The following is a 25,549-nucleotide window of genomic DNA, read 5'->3' on the forward strand; positions in this document are numbered from 1 at the left end:
TGGAGGTCCATGAGGAGGCAGAATGGGGGAGTTGTAAGCAGCCCCAGGGTAACTTTGTTGATTGGGATTGATTCTGGTGAGACAAAGGCCAACGAACACATCAGCACTTTGTTTCCTTTTAGGACACTAATAGCTGAACCTGTTCACGTCGCTAAACCCTTTACATGTCTACAACTGTGAAGGTCTCGATGGGAAATGTCATTTTGTCATTCATCCTCACCTGTCATTTGGGGTTGCTCAAAGACAGAAGCACACACTAGTTCGTAGGTATTCTGTTTTACGGATAATTGTCCCACCCAAGGGTGCAATAAAGCCAACAAGAGTCAGGCAGATGTCAATCAATCATAGACTCTGTCCAAAAACACCTCTTCCTTCCCTCTTTCACCACTCCTTATATAACAGGCACTCAATAGTTTGCTCCAATGTGAGCAGTGAATCAATATTTCTGACACTCACTTATCATCATTGCCTTGAATCATCACTGACAGATGTGTATCTAGCATTGCATCATGGGATTGGGATTGTCAGAAAGTAGTGAACATGTCATTGTCACCACTTTTGTGTTCCGCCTAGTTTTTGAGGGCACGATATCGTCGAAACATTGACACGATCTGAGACAAAGCACTCAAATAAACTGGCAATAGGAAGTAGATTTTGGACGGAGGCTTTACTGTACAAAGAACTAGAGCAGATCTAATACAGGGAAATTGATTAAAATCATGTGTGTGGATGGATCCATCAGGAGCCTTCAAGAGCAATCAAACCTGTATCTCTAAGACTCGACTGGTATGCCCATCTGTTTGCAGACACATTTGAATTATAAGACTAGATATCAAAATATCATCAAACATTAATTTGGTGTCTCCCCTGCAGTAACTTTTGGGGCACCCTAGCGGTTGCACACCCCATATTAAAGTGAAATGAATGACGTAAATCTCATGTCTGTCCATTAAATAGGGCAGTGGAGCCAGGAGATGGTGAGTTTAGCTTTGCAAGAAGACTGGAAACATGGAGACGCTGTTAGCACTGCACTGTGTAACGTTAAAGCTCACAAGTTCATACTTCATATCCTTCTAATGTATGTCTTGCATGGATTTTCTCGAATATATATATGTTTGAGGTTCACTTTGTCCCTGTGTTTCCAGTCTTTAAACTAAACCAAACTAGATAAGATTTGCTGTATGATCGAGCACATCGTAGATATATATCAGGTCAACCCTTCCCTTATACACCTTTTCTGTTTCATGTTGATTTTCCTACTTGAATTTTCCTACAATCAAGCCACCGTATTCTGTACAATAGAAGAGAGAAGATGGCAAAAATGGCCGTCACCAGAACATCACTGGTACCCAACTACTGAGCATCAGTGACATCAGTGAAGTGAGATGTCTAAAAGACGACACCCAGCCCAAACAAAGGCTGTTTTCGCCCTGCTGCCATCTTGCAAAAGATACACAAGTAACCGCTGCCTCACCAGACAACAGAGCAGCGTCTTTCTCAGGCTCTGCGACATGAAAAGTAGTTTTTCTCTTGACTGCATCTTCCATTTTCTTGTACAGCCCTGTGTTATAAAATTATAATAAATGGCCCTTAAATCTTGTTACAGCTGTACACAAGCAAAAAGGGAAAACCTATATGTGTGTAATATCATGGCAGCTTACTTTAGGATTATACTCCAGGCTGCTCACACTCTTATCGTGGCATTTCCATCTCGGTCAGCAGGGACCGGCAGAGAAAGTACACATGCTGAGTAAAGAAAAAAGTCACACCTGCTTCTCCCATATGGGAGCTCTCACTTTTTGTGAAAATGATTTTTCTCCTCTCCTCTTTTTTCCTGTCCTCTCCCTTTTTTCTCTCATCTCCTCTCTATGATTTCATCCAAATCAATGTGCCGCTCCAGCAGCTCCTTTTAGCCTGACATCTAACTGATTGCTTCACACAAAATCCTGCAGCCAAATAAAAAAAGAAAAGAAAAAAAAATAGTGGAGCCCAAATTGAAGTTGATACACCTTGATAAGAGCCCTATCCAGCCATTGTGAAATAGGCCTGAATGAGGCTTTGGCTATTACTTCAACCACACATAGAGAAAAAAAAAATGTGAATGAACACAGTTTAACACAAACACACATACACACACTTTTTAAATGAATCTCATGCACCGAGCTGTGGAATTGTGTTGGAAGGTAGATTATTCACGGAGAATCGACTACAATTTCACGGCTTTCTGGAAATAATTAGCGTGACATTTATTCAGGCTTTATAATTGGTTAAGACTCCAGACCCTCACCTCTAATAAAGTTGTCATTGAACCTTTAATGCTGCTCGCTCCCATGACAGCAGGGGGATATTGCTGCCTGGGTGCAGGGCGGTCAAATCATTTGGAAGAAGATAATGCAGTCAGGTTTATGGTGCGTGTGTGTGTGTGTGTGTGTGTGTGTGTGTGTGTGTGTTTGTGTGTGTGGTGAGTAGTTTAGTAAAATGCAGTCCATTCTTTAGTCCAAGCCCTAATGAAACCCGCCCGTCGAGAGGCGATGAGACAATTGAGTCCTCTGACGTTTCCGTCCATCTAAAAAGCATTCATTGGCACCTTTAGTTAAAAGTTATTGGAACCAGTCATCATGTCTTCTTCGTCAATAGTCAACACCCCCTCCTCTCCACTTTACTCGTTCTTCTTCATAAGTTTTGCGTCTTGTCTTTGCATCCTTTTCTTTCCATGCTGTCTATATTGTTACACTTTGGAAAACAAGGTGAGGACCCAAATGCAGACAACACATGGGAGGCAGGATTGGCGGACAAAATGCGGGTTTTATTAACAAAAGCTGAATTAAACAAATCCAGGAAAAACAAACAAAAATGTATCTCAAGGACAAAAAGACAAAGTAGTAACGAAAAAGGGATTCAACAAAGTGCAAAACAAAAGCAAGGGACATACCACTGGGATAAACGGGAGTCGACGCGGGTGGGAAACAAAGGGTGGCGTCACGGGAGAATATTGAACGAACTGACAAAAGACAGGAGGGAGAACAAAAACTATTTAAAGACACGCTAATGAGGGGATCAGGTAAAGGTGGAGTGAGGTAGGAAAAGGACTGGTGAGGGAAAGGAATGGAAAAACACTGGAAGTAGGGAAAATCACAGAGGGAGGAACTGAAAAACAACACGCGACATATAAGAGTAAAATTTCAACTAAAACAGGAAACGAGAGAACATAAAACAGGATAATAACATACACTATATTGCCAAAAGTATTCACTCACTCATCCAAATAATTGAAATCAGGTGTTCCAATCACTTCCATGGCCACAGGTGTATAAAAGCAGCACCTAGGCATGCAGACTGTTTCTACAAACATTTGTGAAAGAATGGATCGCTCTCAGGAGCTCAGTGAATTCCAGCGTGGTACTGTGATAGGATGCCACCTGTGCAACACGTCCAGTCATGAAATTTCATCTCTCCTAAATATTCCACAGTCAACTGTCAGTGGGTTTATAACAAAGTAGGTCGCTATAGACCTCCAAACTTCATGTGGCCTTCAGATTAGCTCATAACAGTGCGTAGAGAGCTTCATGGAATGGGTTCCCATGGCCGAGCAGCTGCATCCAAGCCAGACATCAGCAAGTGCAATGCAGAGCGTCGGATGCAGTGGTGTAAAGCCGGCTGCCACTGGACTCTAGAGCAGTGGAGACGCGTTCTCTGGAGTGACGAATTGCACTTCTCCATCTGGCAATCTGATGGACGAGTCTGGGTTTGGCGTTTGCCAGGAGAACGGTACTTGTCTGATTGCATTGTGCTGAGTGTAAAGTTTGTTAGAGGGGGGATTATGGTGTGGGGTTGTTCTTCAGGAGCTGGGCTTTGTTGGCCCCTAAGTTCCTGTGAAAGGAACTCTGAATGCTTCAGCACACCAAGAGATGTTGGATAATTCCATGTTCCCAACTGTGTGGGAACAGTTTGGGGATGGCTCCTTCCTGTTCCAACATGACTGTGCACCAGTGCACAAAGCAAGGTCCATAAAGTAATGGATGAGAGAGTTTGGTGTGGATGAACTTGACTGGCCTGCACAGAGTCCTGACCTTAACCCGATAGAACACCTTTGGGGTGAATTAGCGCGGAGACTGAGAGCCAGGCCTTCCTGTCCAACATCAGTGTGAGACCTCACAAATGTGCTTCTGGAAGAATGGTCAAAAATTCCCATAAACACTCCTAAACCTCGTGGAAAGCCTTCCTAGAAGAGTTGAAGCTGTTATAGCTGCAAAGGGACCAACGTCATATTAAACCCTATGGATTAAGAATGGGATGTCACTTAAGTTCATATGCGAGTCAAGGTAGGTGAGCGAAGACTTTCTCTTTCTCTTCACATTTCTCTTGTGTCGTGTTATTGTTTACTTTATTCACTCCACTCCTCTTTCACCTTATCCTCCCGTCATCCCCATTTCTTACCTGTGGTTCTGAAATTGTTTACCGCTGCCTCAGTCTCTAGAGAACCAGACCACAGTGAGGTCTTGTTGCACTAAAACACAAAGGTTACTCTTCACTCTGGGCACTCTCTTTTTTTTTGGCTACACACCGACTGCACTCACTTATCACCCTAAATGTTGCACAGGTTTCTAACTTCACCACGGTGGAGCTCCCAGTGTGCATCGAGTTGTTTTCAATACAGTTTTTTTTATAGAACTTTAAACTCAAAAGTATCAAATCAGACATCACAGATGAACTTATCAAATGAGACAAAGTATCAAATTAATCAAGTGTAAGAAATTAGCAAACAAATTGTATTTCAGCTGCTCTCCCCTTTCCAAATTCTCAGTACTAACACGACAAAAAGAATCAAAGATACTTTTGTACCTACATCAGTCACGATGCTCAACGGTTGATCATCTAACATTGTTATTCTCTGATTGTTTTAGAACAAAAAACACATGTTTATTTGATGTGACTGTCCTGTGCTGCGTACGTGACAAATACTTTGATGTTTATCTGCTTTCATCCTGTTCTCGACTTTGACAGAATACCTATCGTGTGTGTGTGTGTGTGTGTGTGTGTTTGTGTGTCCCAGGTGGCTGTGACATTCGCGGTGGGGTCAGAGGTCGGCCTTCAAAGCAGCAGTGACTTCAGGCAGATGGGGAAACCTTTCCTAATGGGCACGGTGGCTCTGGGTGAGAATCAGCTTTGTGAAATATCACTCACTGTCTCGTCTTTGTTTCTACACCTTTTCACCTCTCTGGCTCTGTAAATTTCTTGCATTTTTGAAAGGCCACACTCCCTTTTTCTGCCTTTCTTTATTTTACTGCACCGAGGAATACAGAATTATCACGATGAATGATAGCAAACGTATAGCAAGTTCACAGCAGAGGTGCCAAAACATACTGGCTTCATTATAAAATACAAAGGCACGGTAGCTAACTGTGTGGTCGTATCATTAGATCAGCAGCTGTTTGTCTTGAGCACTCATGTGAAGCCAACTCGAGGAGGACTTTTGGCGGACCTCAAGGTAGTTTGGTAAACCAGGAAAAAACAGCTGATTTGCCTTGAGATGCTAAAGACTCTGGGCACTAAGCAAACTGGTTCTTAAAAGGTCTGCAGGTTGAACCAACTCTGAACCAGCACTTGGTTTGCTTAAGTCGAAAGTGGGTATGCGAGAGTTTATGCCAGGGTGTTGGAAAGGAGGCCCAGATTGAGCCTCAGATCCAGGAGGAGATTCGTGGATTCTGTCCTGGTTGTAAAACTGTGGACCATCTGTTTATGCTTGTAGGGTTATTAGAGGGGTCATGGCTGCCATCGCTACATGCTCCCATCAGTTGGCTTCCGATATCTGCAGATTCTTAAGTTGAAAGTTTACATATTTTTAATGTTGAGTCTTTGCATCCCACTACATGGCACCATATGAACGAAGGGTGCAAACATATTTTCTTGTAAAGTATTGTTTGCATGCAGTGAAGGAAAAACCACAAATGTATTTTTTTTATGTAAGATTTGTGAGATTAACCCCCTGACCTGTTTTTTGTGTCAACAGGAGGGATCGTAAACGTGATGCCTCTGCTCTTCTCACAGATCTCACACAACAAAACACAGGTAAGTCTTCTCCTCTGGTCTATCCTGCATCACCTGCTGATCTGGAGGACCTGTGTTGTAATGTTGCTACATGGGTTTACAGAGAAAGACTGTAAAATCTCTCAGCCATCTTTTAACAGCAGTCAGGCTGGCCAAGATCGACATCTTCGGCTGAGCAGGTCCAGTTGAGCAGTTCAGTGACAGAACCGTGTTGTACTGGGTGGCTCCTGCTGCTAATTTATATGGCACATATCAGACATTATTTGCATAGTTTCATTCATTATGTGAAAATATTCAGTACAGACATTAATGTTACCATGAATTCAGAGCTTGATATTAAGTTTTGGTACCATATGCTATTTAATACCACATTTGGTGAGCACTGATGGTTTTTTACTGGCTGTACCTCACTTTTCCTTCCAGGCGACTAACCCTGCCTGCTGGTTGTGTCAGGTTAGAAGTGCTGCTGGTTGGGTTACAGCTCTGTCCCAAGCACATGGTCCAGTTTTTGTCCAACTCAACTCCATCTGCTACTGTAATGTAGGAGTTGCTGGCACTATTTCTTAAGTTGGGTGCCATTAAAAAGGGTTCCTACGCACTATGGAAAGCTGTCTCCATTGTACTCCATTTTCCTTTGTTGGCTTGACAGTCCAATATTTTTCCCCTTAGCCAAAAGTTCACAGGATGACCGGCTCCACCCAACATCAATGAATCCAAACTGAAAGAAGAGATGTCTGCACACTTAGATCTATGCAGAGCCGGCTCTGATTAATGTCTGACGGACTGAAATCTCAAAAGAAAGTGAAACACTGCACAACAAAGTGTGCTGAAAACCTCGTCTATCAGTTCCCTCTCAGACAAATTCTTTTTCTTCTTTTACACACTGTTTGAAAATGTGCATTCAAACGTACAAAAGTTTTTCCACTGCTACAGCTTCTCAGTGTCTTTGTCAGAATAACACAAACTCTGAATCATGTAAATAAGCACTTGCGTCTGACTCCTCTTATACATGACAAGATGTATCATCATCTCCGGCATGATTTGTATGCTTTGAGGTCATTATCTCAAAAGTGTCTTGGAGGACGGATTTTGCACAAAACATACACAGACAAGGTCAAATCCACCGAGTGCTGGGGCTGAAAGCAACTATGTCACGGAAAAACTTCTGCTCTTCCTCAACGCAGTAAAACGTTGGTCATCATGTTACGTATTTTCTCTCCGTCCAGATCCTTTGGTTTCGGAGAGCAGTGCTCGGAGGTCTGACAACCTGTACTGTGCTCAACATCCTCTGGTAAGCACATTATCCTCTTATTTCCTGCTCATTAACTTCTTTATTGATATCCTCCATACAAAAATATTTATTTCTGTGGAATTTATTTCTACAACCATACATTATCTTTGCAATATTCAGACATACACACACACACACACACACACGTACACCATTTCTCCATCTCACCCTTTTTTCAGTTCACCTCATTTTTCATTCCGTGACCTATGTGGTTTAAATGTGTGTGTTGTGGCTTTCATGTTATTTAACAGCATTTCAAATTAATTCTGAAATCATTTCGTGTCAGAGTTTGTCAAAAAGGGCAAAACACACAGATGAAAGCGAGCTTTTTTTAAAATAAATCTGAAATTAAAAAAAGCCAGGCAAATAAAAGTCTAAACACAAATCTAAATACTGAAGACAAAGCGAAAAAGCCATGGGGAATAAATCAGGGATATTTGGTTACATGTATATTTGTGTAAAACAGTGAGAAAGACATCCAGTTTCATGAGAGACATGAATAAATACATTTTAAAGATGCAGTTTAAGGAGGCATTTCACTGATTTTACATGTCCGAGTCAAAGCACTTACATGAGGAGACGCACTCAGCCATTAAAAACTGTTGTATGATGTCTTTTGTGAATTGTTTAATTGACGTCACACAGTACGCTCAGCTTTGTTTAAATGGCGATCGTGCATTACTCCCTCCTAAACCATAATTTACAGTGCAGGCAAGGTCTTCAATATGCTATGTTCAATGTAGTTGGATTTGTGAAACACTATGAAAGTCAGGATATCTCAACCTCTGCTAATTTGTTTGATTGATTTTGCCAATTCTTTGTCTCTGGCAAAGACACCTAATTAATGTAAGTGCAATGCTAAATCATTAGACTATTTCTTTAAAACCATTGTACAAAAACTGGAATCATGGCCACAAGCTCTCTTAAATCTCTTCCCCTCAGTTCTCAGGCTAATTTCTGTCCTCCCTTCTCCTTTCCACTGCTTGATCATAGCGTCAAATCAATGCCAAGTGTCAAGCAAGCAGCACATTTTAAACTCAAGAAAAGATAGTCTTTGCACACCCATGACAAATTCCACTGAGCTATATCCAACAATTGGCTGTATCTGACCTTCGCTGTACTTTACTGATCAACTTCTGGCAAAACAACTTACAGCAGCTCCACACAATAAGTCTCCCTCCTCTGGGATACTTCTCTGAGATTTATGAGCTTCAGGCTGCCTTTTTTTTCCCCCTCTTGTTTCCAACCTACACACCAGATTCTGAAGGCAGTGTTGCGTGGCAAAGCAATGCTCTATAATGGCAAGTTTTTTCACATGGGAGCTCCATTTATCGATTCACGATAGCATTTCAGGGGGATTTCAATGCCCTGTATACAGGCTTCACTTTCTATCAGCACAGTCAGAGCCCCTGCACTGCAAAAACTTAAACTATCCTTGTACATTTCAGTTCAGTAAATGTTAAGATAGATAAGCTGCAACCCAGACTCTTAAACAGGCTCTGAATTTCAGTCATTTTCACATGCAAGGTTGAGGAAATGTGACTAACGCTAGTCACTATATTCACTTTTGATTCTTTAGTTCAGTGTCAGATTTCACCTCTTGAAAACATTCCTCCATCACTGAACAGTATCATTATGTACATTATGTACTTTGCTCAGGTTTCAGGGCTCATTCACTTCAGCATTTAAACCACCAAAATGTTGCCATCAATTCATTTTAATGGAAATATCAGGACCAGTAGCTTGCCCAGGCATCGACATTGGAATTTGTGCTGTATTACAGTTGCAAACTGGTATACTTTATCCTCTTAAGCCATGATGGAAAGCAAGCCACAACCAACAGTAGCCATAGTATGACCACATGATGTCACAGGAGATTCATATGACACATATATCGACCCTTCTCACATAAGCCAGCCATCTGCTTCACAACAGTCTAACAAGGAACCACATCAGCCAGTCGTGTTCTTGCACTGACGTTAGTGCACAGTTGACATTCAAGACAGTTTTAACCGATGTGGTGCGTGTACATACGAACTTCAAATAAGAGCATGGAGAAGGAGGACATCACGTGAAGTTATGTTTCTCTCCCCATTCATTTAGATAGAGTGTTGCCAAGATGGCTGCCGATTGACAAGACCTGCCTTTAAGGACTTTGGAACAACCTAAAGAAGTATAGTCGTGACTTCACCAAGGTTCCAGCACCAACTATTTCATGAAGGGTTTCACAAGAATTTCTCAAAATCAGAACAAGAAATACCTCGCGGTGGCCTGTTTGCTGATGGTCTCACTCAGTGTTTTGTTGGTGCCCCTGACTGCCCCTGAAGACTTCGACGATAGAGTGAAATTGAGGGTTGTAACACTCCAGTGTTGTGCCAGACAGTCGGAAAAAGCTTCTGAGACTTTCAAGTAGCTGAAAGAGAATTGAGCAGGGTCACAAACCTCGCAGTTGGGCATCCATTCCTGTACATCTGCTGTCGGCCAAACAAACATCAGCTTTCAAGAGAAGTGAGAAAGGTTTTCTCAGCTTCCTGAATAGACCGATGATATACCCTTTCCACTGCTGGGATGAGACTTGCTGCCATTTCATTCTGTCTCTTTCAGCAACAAAGCAACAGAGGCCCAATGCTGTAGTCTATCTTATGCTTCACTCCTCTCATGTCTGGATCCATTCCTATGATCCATAAGCTTTGTTTTGACCGTATATTGTCTGGGTCACAGCCTGTGCGCAACACAACAGTGAATATGTATTATAATTGCATTTCTGTTAACATCAGCAGATCCCACTAATTCAGCTACCCTGCCACTTCACTAGGCACTAAATTTCAGTGGAAGCAGTAATTAGTGCACAGCCCCTTTTATGGGGCTCATATTTTCAGACCGGTGTTGGGTAGGCTGACAAAGTGTGCATTAAAGGTCATTATGCTTCAAATGAAGTACTTCTCAGATCATCGAGCAGTGTTAGAAACCGCCTCTTTCCTAAAACCAATGTCCGAACTGGGGCTGCATCTGGCAATATTTGAACTTTCCAAAACCACACTGCTGCAGACGGCCAGGTATGCAGACTCTACAACTTCTGTCACTTTTTGTGTACCAACAACTGCAAAACCATTTAAAGGAGACATCCACCATGTTTTATGTTGATGACCAGTCAGTGTTGTTAATGATAAATGTAGTCAGTTAAAGCATAAACATCGGTGATGTGTGATTTATGCTGGCAATGCCTAGATTTAAGAAAGATTGTCTTGGAGTTCACTTAATCTTGGTGTTCTGGTCATTTCATGATAGAAAGGTTTTCTTCTCATCTTTGAATTTGACTTGTTGGCAATGTTTGCATGTTGGCATGTTAGCAATGAACACTTTGGCAAACCACAGTTCAGTATGTTTAAAGTTTACATGTTCATGCTCCAACTTTAGTATCTTTGGGCTCAGTTTCTGTTGTGATAATGTTATACTTTATCACAACAGGAACAAAACAACACTTGAGGGTGAAAGTTTGGGTTAAAGAGCATGTTTTTAACTCTTTGCATAGTTAAAACTCCTTATACATGGCCAGTATGGTGCTTACATAGCAGTCAAATGTGAGCATGACAGTGGTTTGCAGAAAAGGTAAACTACCAGCTTTCTGATGACTGACCCAAAGTTGTATCACCTTCATAAAACTCAAACAAGATGGTAGCTAATTGCTTTCATAATCCACTTCAGAACACTGTACAAACTAGTGTCTAGACTAGTAGTCCACTAAAATGGATGATATAACTTCTTTTTTATTAAATCTGTCTGTCCATACAGAAAAGTAACAGCTCACATTACACTTGTACTGTCCATGCAAACAAGTGCAATTGGATTTGGGTAAATTGCAGCCCCAAACTTGAGTATAAGGCTAACAGGGTTCTGAACCTTTTCACTCCTAAAATAGCAAAGCGTTCAGTCATTTATTGGAAAGACTTATCGCTTTCTTGCAGTCACACATTTTTTCCACTAGATTCCTTTTTTTGTAGACTGGCAGGGATTATGAACACTTCATTTTGTCGACACTGTTTGTTCTTCAAAAGGCTTGAAGTTTGTCACAATAAGTTGACTGAAATCATCACAGCTTAAACCGCACAGATGCAAATCCTCTCTATCGCCCTGCTTCCCCTCACCTCTCTCCTCTGTTATCACACTACTTCTTTTTGGGGTCCTGTTCCTGCTTGACGTCCTGGTAAGCAATTTCCTCTGCCTCCATTTTTTAGACCATAATTTTGATTGATAATTATCGTTGGGGACATAATTCTGTTGAGCCACCCGGCAGAGTGAAAGACTAGTAGAATAAAATAGAAATGGTGTGTTGTTGGGTGCATTCGAGCGTGGCCACAACAAATGAATGGATAAATCTCTCAGAGCTGCACTCTGCACTGCCGATTCAAAGAGACCAACAGCCAGTGCTGCAGAGAGAGCAGAAAACATACTTGTCCATGACTTGCCTTTTCTCTCTCCCTCTCTCTCTCCCTGCAGCCTAACTTTATGGCCTTTGGTTTCGAACAAAGAACTTGTGATTCATCCTCTGTTTCCCGGTCTCCTGCTTTTGTTTTCGGAAAACCTTCAAAGACTAGCTGCACCCTTAAGGATTATCAGGATGATTTTCACCAGACTTAAACACTTTTCAAAAACTCAACGGGGGAAATCCCTGTTGGAGTCCTGGTTGGCACTGCTGGGCAGCCATGATTGCCTCCAACAAGACACATATCTGAGTTGATACTAATAGAACATGTGACAAACTAGCTGACAGTGCAGTTGTGTTGTTAAAGCATTGGATACGCCATCCTTCGTGTTATCCACTGTGAATATCTGTGTGTTTGCATTTGATGCGTTGTGAATCTAGATGAAACTATAGTTCATAAACCACAAGAACCATTTAGTAATTGTTCTGGAGTTTTCATCACCTATCAAAAGACCAGGAGCAGAGTGGGGCACCAAAGTCCACCGGGAAAATTCTGATCGCACCGGCCCACCAGCTCCGTTAACTGTTTTTCTGTCAATTCACCTGCAGCACTCGCTGACGCTTGATTTCGGAATAAATTTGTAATTTTCGAGCACTTTGATGCATCCCCCCCTCCAGCATCTGCTTCGTCTTCATTCTGGCATTTTTTGGCTCCTGCTTTCTCATTTCTCTGCTTGCCTTCCATGTGTAAAACAACAAGCAACTACGCTAATCCTTCGACTGTCAAAAATCCTGTACTTTTCCTCGAACTTGCTCGCTTTCTCTCTGTCTGACGTATGTCATTATCTTGTAGGCTCATGCCATAAGACGAGGGGCTGCTCATTTATCCCCCTACATTTCTGTAAATAGACTTGAACTGCAATCGGTTCATTGGATAAACGCATTTTCCATTCCCTGGAGGCCTTGCTCCATTCTACGTTAATTTAAGAACAAACAAACAAATTAAATTGCAGGGTTTTTTTTTATTTGTGACCATGAAAGTTCTGTAACGCCTGAATAAGAAGAATTAAATTATGATAGGCTACACAAACATCCGTAGATTGATGCGAGAGATCAGAGATGAGTGTGCAGGGTAACCATGACTGAGATATAGAGAGTGAGAAAGTGGTATAAATATTGGTTGGACTTCTACCTCATTCTAATATAGTAGATCTTAGAGATTTTTGTGGTGAATTTAAACAACGTCGATAATTTCGATGAGCCTCAGGGCCGATTGGGAAAACTCCTGATCATCCCAATTGCCACTCCGCCCCTGCAAAAGACCATCGTCATGATATGAAGTCCGCCTTTGTTTTTTGGGGAAGTATACACATTCAAATGCCTTTTTTTTCTGCTGGCCTAAAACCCAGAGTGCAAAACTAGAGCAGGCACCCTCATCTGGCCCCCATGTGAAGTTGAATGGTGGCACTTGGGTGATTTAATCATGTTTGCCAGATCTGAGCCCCAAGCAGACCACAGCATGGCCACATGTCTGGTCCAGATCCAGCCCACCTGAATAAGAATTAGCTGTGGCACAGATTTGGGGAATCTCTGGTTCATTCTATTCGCTCTTACTATGTGACTATTGTATGTTGTCCATGTGGCTCAGATCTGGCAAGCAGGAGTGGACTTCACCCAAGTGCACAATTCCAGATGAATGTGTCTGGTGAAGGTTTGATCTGGGCAGCAACAATTTCGCTATCTTGGAAGTTCATACGGAGAGTTTATTCTCGACCTTGGAAAGTTTGATAAAAGCACTCAATGGAAGAAAAAGGTAACAGTGTGGCACAGATTGGGACTGTGAATGTTGTGACATGATTCATGATTCATCTTTTCTGACTGGTGGCACATGTGACTGTCAACAAATGATGATGCCAAATTAATACCAATAATAATACTAAATGTAAACTATTTACATAACACCTTTCATACAGAGGCTGTACCTCAAAGTGCTTCACAATAAAGCAAAGGGAGTAGAAAACAAATTTAAACAAATGCAAATACTACGCGATAGAACCAAACAATCAAATGAGTTAAAAGCAAGAGAATCAGCAAATTGCAAGAACAGGTAAGCAGGTAATGTGAGAACAATAAGATGTGTAACAAAGAAAAGCATAAGAACAATAAAATAAGTGGAGAATATGAATTTAACACAAAACCTCTCTGTTAAAAGCAATGTTGAATGAATAAGTTGTCAATCTTCAAAGAGCTCGCATGTCTCACAGCCTTGGGTAAGTGTTTCATAGTTTCATTGCTGAGCTCCTGATTTTATTATTTGGGTGATGGATTGTATTTAAAAACCAGCAGCAGAGGTTTAAGATGCCGTGAAGGATTATAAAACAAACAAAGGGTTGATAATGTATGCCAGTCTGCAGCCAGTAAGAGCCTTGTAAACAGCAGCAGGGTTTTGAAATCATTCACAAAAATACTGGGATATGGTGCAGGTTGGCTAACATTGGGGTGATATGCTCTGTCTTTGTTGTTTGGCAGTACAGCTCTTAATTAATTGTAGTGTCTGTAAAAGAGAGTATAACAATAGTTAAATATACTCAAAACTTAATGTACGAACAAGTGCAAGTAAGATTTCTGTGTCTTCACCATCAGATTTAAGTGACTCACCCTGGAAATTATGTAATATTGTGTAGGCGGCTCAGGAGGGAGGATGAAACAAGGAGCGGGTCTCCTCTCTGTGAACTCACCGATTGGTTGTTGCAGGCCACAGGGCGGGCAGAGAAGCTCCTAAGATATCAAATGAGGTTTAAATCAATAGTTGAGAGGTTGGCAGCCATCTTTGTTTTTGAGGCCAGCCTCAAGGCGCTCGGTAGGAGGATTCTGTTTCTGTTCTCTAGAGCAGAGACCTTATTAGCATCATGAGATCGCTGACAACATTGTTGGTTTTCCCTGAACTCTGACTGAAAGGGTTTCAGGAAACGGCACATTAGAGATGCAGTCTACAGTTGTTGGATCATATTCTGGACATAAAAAGAAAAGAGACGAGACACCCTGACAGGCACCCCGACCTGACAAAATTCTTTTAACCAGATCAAAACATGACTTTATATTCAACATTTAGTTCAGCACTAGCACCAGTAATTCATTATGCTCATGCTTCAGAAGAGGAGCTCAATATTTTGAAGAGAAATTACCAACAGGTCAAAACACAAACCGAAACTCAACTGTCGGATAAAAAGCTGTGTTTTCAGACTGATGTATGATTAAAAGTTAGCAGATATTAATGGTTGCCTTGGGCTAAAGGGAGAAATTAGAGCGACTTGACAGCATAAATGTTACCTTGCTGGCACATTGATTTTACCGTGGAACTGGCTTGTTAGCAGACATCTCCCTTTGGTAAACCTGCTAAAGTCAGTTAACTCCCCCTGTTTTATACGAAGCTGAGTGTGTCACCTTCGCAGGAAATAATGACCAAAGCTGCGGCAGACATCAGAGAAAGTAAACAGACTCTAAAGATGTCAAATAAGAAACAAAACATATATTTAAACATTTCAGTAGAAGATGATCCTGCGAACTTCCCTGTGAGGAGTAGCTCCGTTTCATTCATCTACAAAGGCAAAACTCGTCTGTATACATCAAACTAACAGTGAAGAGACGTTGTGGAGATCACTTGTATGAGATGCCTGCTTGATAACGAGCGTATTCTTTCACTTCATTATTTGATGCAAATTTAATGAATTCTTCAGGGAATTATTTCAACTTGGAAGTGTGATCTTTTCACAAAGTAAACTTCAGCTTGTTGAGGCGGACTGTTTTTTTTTTTTTTTTACCTTACAATAATTACTGACTGGAGACCAAGTTAATAAATCTGCAGTCTCAGATCTGGGAAGTGCCACAACAGAGACGTTCACTGTGTTTGCTTTGATTACGTCACGTGTGAATGACGTCAGGCTGCTTCTACACACATCCGACGGCTTTGTGTTGTGCCTGGTTAGGTTAATCCTGTGCATCATCGCCTCCTCACCTGCTATGTTATTTAGCAAAAGTTGCACTTCATGTTTTATTCCTGAAATACGTTAACGTGCACACACTCCTGACTAAAGATTCATCACAGGATCGTTTGTGTACAGATTAACCCCTTAAGGAACACTGTTCCTACATAGGAACACCCTTCACTAAACGAACACACTTCGTAAAAACGAATAGTTTTTTGCTAATAGTTTTAAGCATCTGATCTTAACAGTATATACTCACTGTTAGAAAGCTGAGATTGTCATGATTATTTTAAGCCCAAACACAAAGGAAAAAAGTTATTTCCAGACCAGGTAATAGCCTTCTAAACTCACCATGACACAACATTAGAAAGAGCCCTCTACTGCAAGAAGCAAGAATGCCTTCGGAGTGTTTCCTTTTTCCACAGCTACAACGTCATGCCACAATTTTTTTTTTCATAGTTCGCCAAGAGTCCATAGAATGGGAATATCCATGTCATTTTACCCAAAACTAGCTACAAGTGTCGAACAAGCCTTTGAATCTCGCTCTTGGAAAAAAAGGACCCAAGCAAAACGCACAGACATGCTTTTAGAAAAAAAATTGTGAAAAATCATTTTTTTTTGTCTTTTGACTTCAAATTTTGAGTGTAGCAAGCTGAGACCTGTGGCTGTGGCCTAATGTGTCTGCTGTGTCCATAGACATACCTGAACCCTTATATCTTAGTCAGTTTATTGACATTTGAATTGGACGGAAACCAAAACCTGTGTTCCAACCTCTGTAACTCTGTGTCAGTATGTCATAGAATCACACTTAGGCTTCTAGAAAAATCTTGAGGGTGTTACCTTTCCACTGGTACCAAGCACATCCCTGAGTCTCAAACTATGTGGGAGCTGCCATGCTTTTAATTTCGGTATGTCGTTTTGGAAAAAGAACCTTAAAATGGGGGTGTTCACTAAGAGGTTAATTGTAATAAAAGCCACACCAGCTGCCTCTGATTGCAGATTTTGTGATGCTTTTTGCTCTCATGCCAAGACAAACATTTAAAACTGGACCGAGTTTCAGAGCAAACCACTCAACTTCCACAGTCCAAAATATTTTTTCTGAATTAGACTGAAATTCTTTCCTTTTGAAATCAATCAGCAAACGATTCAGGAGGGAGCACAATAAGCACTGAGGACCACACAGTACACAGTATGGCAAAAGGGAACTAGAACAGACGGAGGCCGCGGTTTTGTGGTAGAAAATTATCCACACAACTACTAACAGTGTTGTCCTGCAGGTGGGTGAAAGCTGTACAAGCAGCGGCTGCAGGACTGAAAAACCAAATCATCGTCAGTTTCTTCAGATCGCCTCATTTTCCTGAATGAGCGCGATTTGTGGTTCAGTGCTCTGGCAGAACGAAGGCCATGCTTCATTTCAGCTTACTATGGCTCAGTCATGCTGATAAATGTGTAATTAATTCATGACGGTGTCCTTGTGACACTTTAAATAGTAAGTCTCAGTTTCCATGTATTGCTTGAGGGCAATATTATTCTCAGAAAGGCAAGAAGTGAAACCAGGCCAGGAAGTTAGACCGCCATGTCTCCGCGTCTGTGCAGTTTCTTGGAAAGTTTCAGAGTTAAAAGGGAACACTGAGATCACACTCGGACACCCAAACCTCTGCTTACTCTGCACGTTGTAGCTTCTACAACGTGAGAAAGCATAAATTATAACACCTTGCTGAAACTATTAACATGTCTTAAGGTGAATGCCCTGAACGGTCATCAATTAATATTTTCAATACACACCCCTCCACCTTTCCTACACTTGGTTCAGTCCCCCTGGAACACATTAATTAAAGGTAAGTAATTTAACTGACCCTGGTTTTGCGGTTCAAGATGGTCATTTAAAGCACAGAGGTGTGGAAATCAGCTTATATAGTCCAAAATCATTCGTTTGGGGTCTTGTTTCTGGCCACCTGATGAACTTAAGTCCAATTTTAACTCTCCTGTAAGTTCTGATTTCCGATTCTTCAGCTGCTCAGTGTTCCACTGTGTTCACTAGCTCATCGCTGACATTGCCAACATCTTGTTTTGTCTGTCTGTCTGTCCTGGACTGTTTTGTGTCCAGCAGGTAGTGAACAACGGGTTCATTCAAGCTTTTTCACTGAATACAGCTGCCTGCTGCTTTTTGATAATTGTGGTGAAGAAACACGTTTAGGTTGTTTGTCATGAAACAAAAACGCTGCTCATTGTTCTTAAATCCTCATCTTGACACTGATTACATCTGCTTCCTCCACTAAAAAGTCCCCCCAGGAATCTGCAGAGAAAAAGTTTAAATTCCGTTTAGAGCAATTCTTGATTCCGCGGCTTGAAAGTTAAAATTCGGCAAACATTAAAAAAACATACTTTTTTATTGTGATAATGAATTAAATATTCTCTTATGAAATTAATTGCAATACCAGAACACTGTAAAACATTGTGGAACCAACTATTACTGGTTTTAGAATAATCAACATCAACAATTTCTTTGTCCCTGTTGGGCAGATTTATTGGCAACCTAAAAAGTGCAAAACTTTTCACCAAAGTATGGGTGAAGGTTTAGGAACAGAAAGTGCCTTCTGCATACTGCAGATAGTAAATGTAAACATTCAGTTACAGCAATGAAATGCTGACACAAAATGTGCAATCGGGTCCAAATTATAAACAGTTTTTTCTTTGGTAAACGTTTGTGGGTGTCGTACTTCTACTGTGAGTCTAGAGCCCAGTCTATCTGACAGCGACATCTAGCGGCCGGGATGGAAATTAAATGCAAAATTTGATATTCCGCGGAAGGTCTTTGAATCCGCGGACAGCCGAGAAATCCGCGGTCATTTCCGCGATCGCGGAATCGCGGATTCCTGGGGGGACTAGCTAAAGCATTTATCCTAAAACTAAATATGGTAGACGTGTTGGCACGGCTCGGTTGGATACACTCATGATATCTTCATGTGAACACAGAATACAGAACAAATGTTATACAGCCAAACATACCAGCCACAAACACCAAACCCTCTGCACTGTGATTGGACATCAAACAGCATCTTTTTGGACCATGATTTGTCAATTTCTTAGAAAACCAGAAAACTAAGCCTCAGACAGGTTTTTTTTTCCTCCAGTCTGTGTTGTTACATCCAGCTCAGTTTTTAGCATTAAAAAGTCCAAATATGACCAGACCTTTGTATATGTTGTTGAGTTGTTTGCTTTTACAGTTAAAAGTTAAAACCCAGAGAAATCCAAAGTCTTATCAAAGTAATGGTGTGTTTTAATTGGTTGCTCGCAGATGATTCATCGATGATGGCGTCACAACAATCATGATCCCGCGCTACATGACAGTGACATCAAACCACATCTTTTGTTTTTGTTGTTTTGATTCAAGACCCACTTGTAGACTTCGCTTAGAAAAACCAGATCATAGTAGTTTGGTCGTTGTTGTTTTTTAAGTATCTGTTTTTTAACAGTCAGTGCTTCCTTGTGCTTCAGTAAATGTTTGTATTTATCTACCTTTAGTAACTGTGTGTGTGTTCTAGGTGCTGGGCGGTGCTGGAAATCGTCCCCCAGACGTCGTTATCAGAAAGGCGGACGCCGGCTGAGACGATGACCCATCCCGACTCCAGCATCCCGCCTGGTCCTCCTTCGTCCGTCTCTCCTCTGCTGTACTCCAACATCTCACTGGAAGAGTGAGTCTGTATTCTTGTTTTGTGCCTTTTATCATAACCAACAATAACTTGGCCACAGGCCCTAGTAGTGGACATTTTCTTATTGTTGATTAAATTATTTTTATGTCACGGACATCAGATGGAACGAGGGTTTATCACGTGGAAGTAGCTTGTCTGAGTTTTTGGCCTCCTTCTAGGTCAGAGTTTGAGTCCAGAACATCAGTTTCGAGTGCTTTTAACTTGAGCTAAGCATGATGGACTCGTCTGTGATCTTTGCTGTAATATATTGATTGAATAATGAAGTAATTCCCATTGGAAATTGTACAAATGTTCCTGGTTTAGAATCCATAGATATGAATCTGAGCATCGGCCCAGAGGAAAGTTTACCCTCTAAGTTCTTCAGGTAAATAACTTCTTCGTCTTCCATCTCTTTGTGTGCTGAATAGTGTCTCTGTCTGCTCCTGTAGTCAGTTTGAATTACATTTTTTCCCCTACTTTAATAAACCCCACTACTTTTTATTGATTGAAGGCCAACATTTCACTGTAAATGTCCCAGTGCGGTTATTTAGTGCAGATGTTCGAAGGGCTTCGCTATTACCTGATCAAATGAACCAAAATAAAGGAGTAAATGCAGCGGAGGTCACTCTGTGGTTGATGAGAACAAGCCCGTACATGATGTTGGATCCGGGCCAAACCATCGATATTAGATTGTGCTGTAAAGCTTTTTTCTCGATAGAAAATCTGAGAGCTGATTCAGCCTCTTCTGACATCAGCAAAAACCCTCAGTTGAACCTCATTGCAGAACTACTAAGCAGCTGGTTTTAATTGAAGTTGACAGTCTGTTCCTGACCTTGTTACCGGAAACACTTGCTGTGGACTTTCAAACCATTTAACCGTCGTCCTCATCGACAGATCTGTGCACGATTCTGACAGTGTTGCTTCCCTCAAGGTTGAGCTTTGACTTCATTCTTCGTTCTTGACCTTGGAAACAGCAGTTGACAGAATATGTCGTCTGAAGCGACTCTCGCTCGCTCGCTTGTTGTCGGCCTTTCATCCTCTCTACTTTTTTGTCCTCCTCAGCAGATGTAGTTTTCTCGGTTGTTGTAGATTTGAAATTTTTTCCGACGATTTTCAGGCAACATCCTTCGTTGGTTGAGGTTTGAAAGTTCATTGTTGACGGGATTGTATCTCAACTCAAGGTCTACTTGAGTTGTTCTGGAGTTCAGAAATGTTTTGAGAGCTCGTTAGACAGACTCGATGATAGACCGTGTCGGCTTTGGTTTATTCTGCTTTCAATAACAACACTCCAACACTCCTTGTAACTAACTGGATGATTATTAAGAAAAAAGTGCTAAAATGAGGTGAAATACAAGAACGACTTTCCATTTAGTCCGGCACTCTGTTGATTCAACGTGCTGGACAGGAGGATTAACTAATCTCGCATAACTGGCTTATTTCCTCACACTTGGTTGCTGCCTGTCAGCACTGATGGAGTTACAGGTCGTTGTGGAGTAACTTTCCATTGTGAGAGCTTTCCATCAGTCGCTTGTCAGCGCTAATGTTAGCCTGTCTGCCCCGGCTGTGTTGACTTCTACCATCTTCTCCTCAAAGTGCTTTTCCACGTGTTTAGTCACAGTAGCTCTCCATATTTTGATGTGCTCAGCGTCGATTTTTCCTTTCTGTTTTATTCGTTCTTGTGCGTGTAAAAGATCGTCAAGGTTAAAAAGGTCAAGGTCCACCTCCCGCAGGAAACACACAACACAAGTGACATCACAATACATCACCACGTCACACATAATATCTGCGGTGTGGATAGTTTGGCACGTGAGAATTGATGTAGCACAGCTGCTCTGGTGTCGTTTGCAGTGCCGGCTCAGGCGTGTGTGAGCTGACCAATCAGAGCATACTGTGTTTTCTGAGCATTAAATCAGGTAAATCTGTCCTAGAAGTGACCCAAAGTTAGATTATAAACCTTAGAATTAGTATAATATGTGTCATTTTATGTCGTACAGCATCATTGTAGTATGAAAGAGGAGCATCACATGTTTCAACGTAAATTTGATGTTTTTGCCTTCCTGGAGGAAAAACTTCAAGGTCGCTAAGCAGAACGAGAGCCTATCAGAGCCATTCCAAACTTAACCTCTGTTATCTGAGGTAGAATTACATATCGCCAAATAACCTCCATTGACATCGGCTGAAATCAGTCCTGAAATAATTTGGCAGGCACGGAGCTCTTTCTATTTTAAATATCATTGCATTGTCCTCTCCCATTCTGAGCTCATAAAACGGCACCAGATTGGCATTTCTGATGCTAAGTTAGCTTTTTGTCATTTGGAATTGTACGCCACGCTGTTTCCATTGATGCCCCAAAAGTGACGGTGATGATACATCAGCGGGGGATTGTTGGAATGTGCACAATTAACAGCTCTTGTACTGAATGTGTAATTATTTCAAAGCATCTTTGAATTGTGATCGCTCCTTGGCTCGGGCCTCCTTTTCCCATTAAACTTTCCTTCATTCCACTGATTTGCAGAACAACCATTTTTCATTCTGATTGCTTGGCATGAATTTTTATTTCTGTTATTCTTTCCCCCCTACCGATCACTGCTCATTGTTCATCTCTTTAAAAAGCACGGCTCCTGTGACCCACATGGCCGAGACAACCTCTGTCTCCGGTTCTCTCCTCGGCCATCTTGGCAGAGCTGCGTCCTCTACGGCGCAACAGTGCCCCCTGGTGGATTCTTACAACCTGTTGGTGGAGAGCATGTGTTCGGAGCACATGGCTGTTAGACAGCTTCAAATCCCAATCCTCTGACCTTGTTCCCCTCATCTGCTGAGTCTTTCAGAGAGGCTATGTGCATTTAAAGCCATGTCGGGATGACGGGGGTAATAAAAAATGTGAGAGTGTGTGGTCTGTCACCGGGATCAGAAGCAACAGCTTTCTGAACCGCCGGGATCCTTGGCGTGCCTTCCTCCTCAGATCAAGGCAAACTAAGAGCAGTTTTATGTCTTGAGAAATTCGGAAGATGAACATGAAATGGATGAATTTGTCCACATGTGAACACGAGCGGTGTTTAGCTGTCGTCAGGACCGACAGGAGCCTTGTTTCTCAGTCGGTTCATGTGTCAGTGTGTTCCTGGGCTGTAACATCTGTAATTTACACTTCGTTTGACGACATTGACACTATTTACTCTCTTCATTTGTCGCCATACAATTTGAGTTACGAGCCAATGGACCTAGAGCAAAACTGATGCTGTGCATGAGTGGTCAAAGTCACCCGACCTTGCAAAAATGTGGTCTCTGATTCTGCCCCACAAAGAATTCAGTTTAATGCTGTTAACATTTAAAAGCTGGGAACCGAAAATCGTCACTGAACCAAATGAAATCCTGCTAAATCAAACCGTTTGATCGCACTCACACGTGGTTTTGTCCCTAAATGATTTAATAAAAGTTGCTGCATGGTGAGTGAAAAAACATTTGGTGTATATTGATAGATGATTTGTTTTAATTCACTTTAACAGTTAAGTGGACAATATTTGACAGTCTGGCTGGCAGATGTTTAACAGTAGAGCATTGCAGTTGTTTTGCTTTTACATTTATTGATTGGGTTTGTCCAAAGCGTTTCACCAATCAGGTCCAATCCATCCGCAGTGGATCACAGAGAAGAAGCCTTTGAGATTAACAATACTCAGTTCCACGTTGTACGCAACACGACTGCCACAAGCTTTGCTGCTGCATGAAGTTAACGTATGAGTTTTTATCTCAAGAGAGCGACTGAAGGCCTGGCAGCGATAGAAAGAGAGCGTATTGGGTGAGTTCGTACTCTCAGAGGAGGCGGGACTTTTGACGACAGGCAGGGATTCTGATTGGCAGCTGCTTCCACCGCCGGCGGCCTGCAGGAGAGGAGGGCTGTGATTGAGACGTCCTCCCTCACAGCGACAGCAGCGCTCGCCGCCGTTAATTTGCCGGCGATGGCGAACGAGTCGTCTCATAATCCTGAATGAGGTGATACATGTGGGCTCGGTGCCGGCGGCCTCGCTGTAGGCGAACATTAGTGACTTGAACTTAATGTGAGCCGCCACAGGGAGCCGGTGGAGAGTAATTGAAAGTGGAGTGAACGCGAGCTGGTGGCTGGTTGAAGATTAGACGCACCGGGCCGTTGGCAGACGGTGGAGAGTGGCTGGCCGACGATGCATTTCTTAGTTTATTGAAATTATTTAGTCACTGTTGGGGAATAAAGTACCTTCTGTTAAATATCATATTGTGCATACATTACTCATTACCAAGAGGCATATGCAACTCTCCAGGGGAAGGTGGGGCACAACTATAAACTATAAGTTAATAAAACAAACGTTTGGCCGCCTGGATGAATATATGTGCTTTTTTATTTTTGCTCTAAAAGACATAATGACTCAAGCTCTGCAGGGAACAACCTGGCACAACTGCACACACTTTGATTTGTTTAATTTTACAGATATAAATATGAAAAATGTAAATGTGGCAACTGCAAACGCTGGCACTCAGTCAGTCCTCAGTGATACCTTCTTTTGGCAGCGATGACGCACTCCAAACATTTTCTTGCTGCCAGTCTTGCTGTGGGAATATTTACCCTGCTGTAAAAAGGGATTTCAATCTTCTTGTTTCTTTAAGGACTTTTTTAAAAAACCAAGCTGTGCAAATAAAAGGAAATACAGTCACTGGCACAGGAGAAGAATGTGTACATTCAAACAAACAATGAAAAGTTTTATCGCCTTTTTCTTTATTTGGAAAAGTAACTGACATAAAACTCTTGAAAAATGTGTCTTTCAGCGTAAAGGCACGTGAAAAAGAAATACTTCAGTAACTTACAGAGAGAGAAAATGTTAATCTACAAACTAAGGAAACAAAAATATCAGTGCTAAAGATAATCACCGCACTACATTGCAGTTTATATTCTATTGTATTATGATCTAATCTAAACTGTAGCAGAAGTGACAGGTACTTTTAACAACACCTCGTCCTTTAAACACCGAGGTCAGACCACACAAACACGCCTCACACTCCTGCGAGAGCTGCAGCCGCATCCTTGTTTGATCAGGATGGATGAGGAGCAGCGTTGCATGCTTTCGTTCAGGGCATTCAGATGGATACACGTGTCAAGATGTGCCAGCTTGGCAGGAGGCGCCGGCTGAGAGGTGTGCAGCAGAAAAGGCTTGTCACAGAGATCAAACAAGCGAGTCAGCACCTTGCTCCAGGACAGCCACCTGCCGTCAGGTGCGGGAGACTTCCAGCCCATTTTCATGCTTATTTCTCAACAAAGCCCAGATTAAATGCCCTGGCTTTGATCGTGTTAATTGCCTTAATTGACCTTTTGCTTTCAAACAGAGGCGGTTTTGCTGTTTTCTACGCGGATCACCAGTCGATGAAGACGTCGACTTTTTCCTGTAACCTTCAGGATCAGATGTTTTTTGCATCATTTGAAGTTTGGATTGCTTCATGGGTGTTCATTTTATTTTATTTTAATCAGTCTTCGTCTAAGACTTTAGACAGAAATATTTGGTAACATTTTAGTCATTTTTAGCCTTAATAACGTTTTATTCCAGTTTCAGTCGTACTTCTGTTCAATTATCAGCCACAATGTTTTCTCACTTAACACTAATCCAGTAAGGCTGAGACACTTTGGGGAACAGGTCTGAAAAGCCACGTTGTTTTCCTCAAATGTTTCACCTCAACGTCTAATATTCCATAAAACATTTCACTCCTAATTTCTCTCACAAGCTTTAAAGCTCGCAAAAAGGATGTAAGCTAACATATGATCTGAGCCAACGTTAGCCTGGAGGACGGGCTCATTAATGACATTAAAACTGATTTAACATTGGCAAATGTATCTGCTTAGTCAATAGTAGGGTTAGCTAACTCAACTCACAACCCTTTTCACAGTTTTTCTTGTTTTAACGTGAATAACATCGAGTCAGCCAGACAAAGTTTTTAACAACCACAGTTAAGAGTTTGACAGCTAAGCTCGTAAAAATCTGTCGGCAACAGTTGTTCTTCCGTCTGAAATTAAGTTTACAGCTAATTTGAACGTTAAACAGCAGATGATAGATCGTAAAGATTAACAGAGGGGAGGCAGGATTTAGAGGAGGGT

At 41.7% G+C, this 25,549-nt stretch overlaps 1 protein-coding gene across 2 annotated transcripts in view; it reads left to right on the plus strand.

The window, feature by feature from the left end:
- Positions 1-25,549, plus strand: part of LOC115590789 (uncharacterized) — a 77,580-nt gene that overhangs the window by 38,792 nt on the left and 13,239 nt on the right. For both annotated transcript variants that reach the window (XM_030432211.1, XM_030432212.1), the window contains 4 exons: positions 5,054-5,153; positions 6,011-6,069; positions 7,275-7,339; positions 19,294-19,443. In XM_030432211.1, coding sequence (XP_030288071.1) covers positions 5,054-5,153; positions 6,011-6,069; positions 7,275-7,339; positions 19,294-19,443 — 374 coding nt within the window. The remainder of the gene's footprint in view (positions 1-5,053; positions 5,154-6,010; positions 6,070-7,274; positions 7,340-19,293; positions 19,444-25,549) is intronic.

Source organism: Sparus aurata, chromosome 11 (genome assembly GCF_900880675.1).
Source record: "Sparus aurata chromosome 11, fSpaAur1.1, whole genome shotgun sequence".
Classification (NCBI taxonomy): domain Eukaryota; kingdom Metazoa; phylum Chordata; class Actinopteri; order Spariformes; family Sparidae; genus Sparus; species Sparus aurata.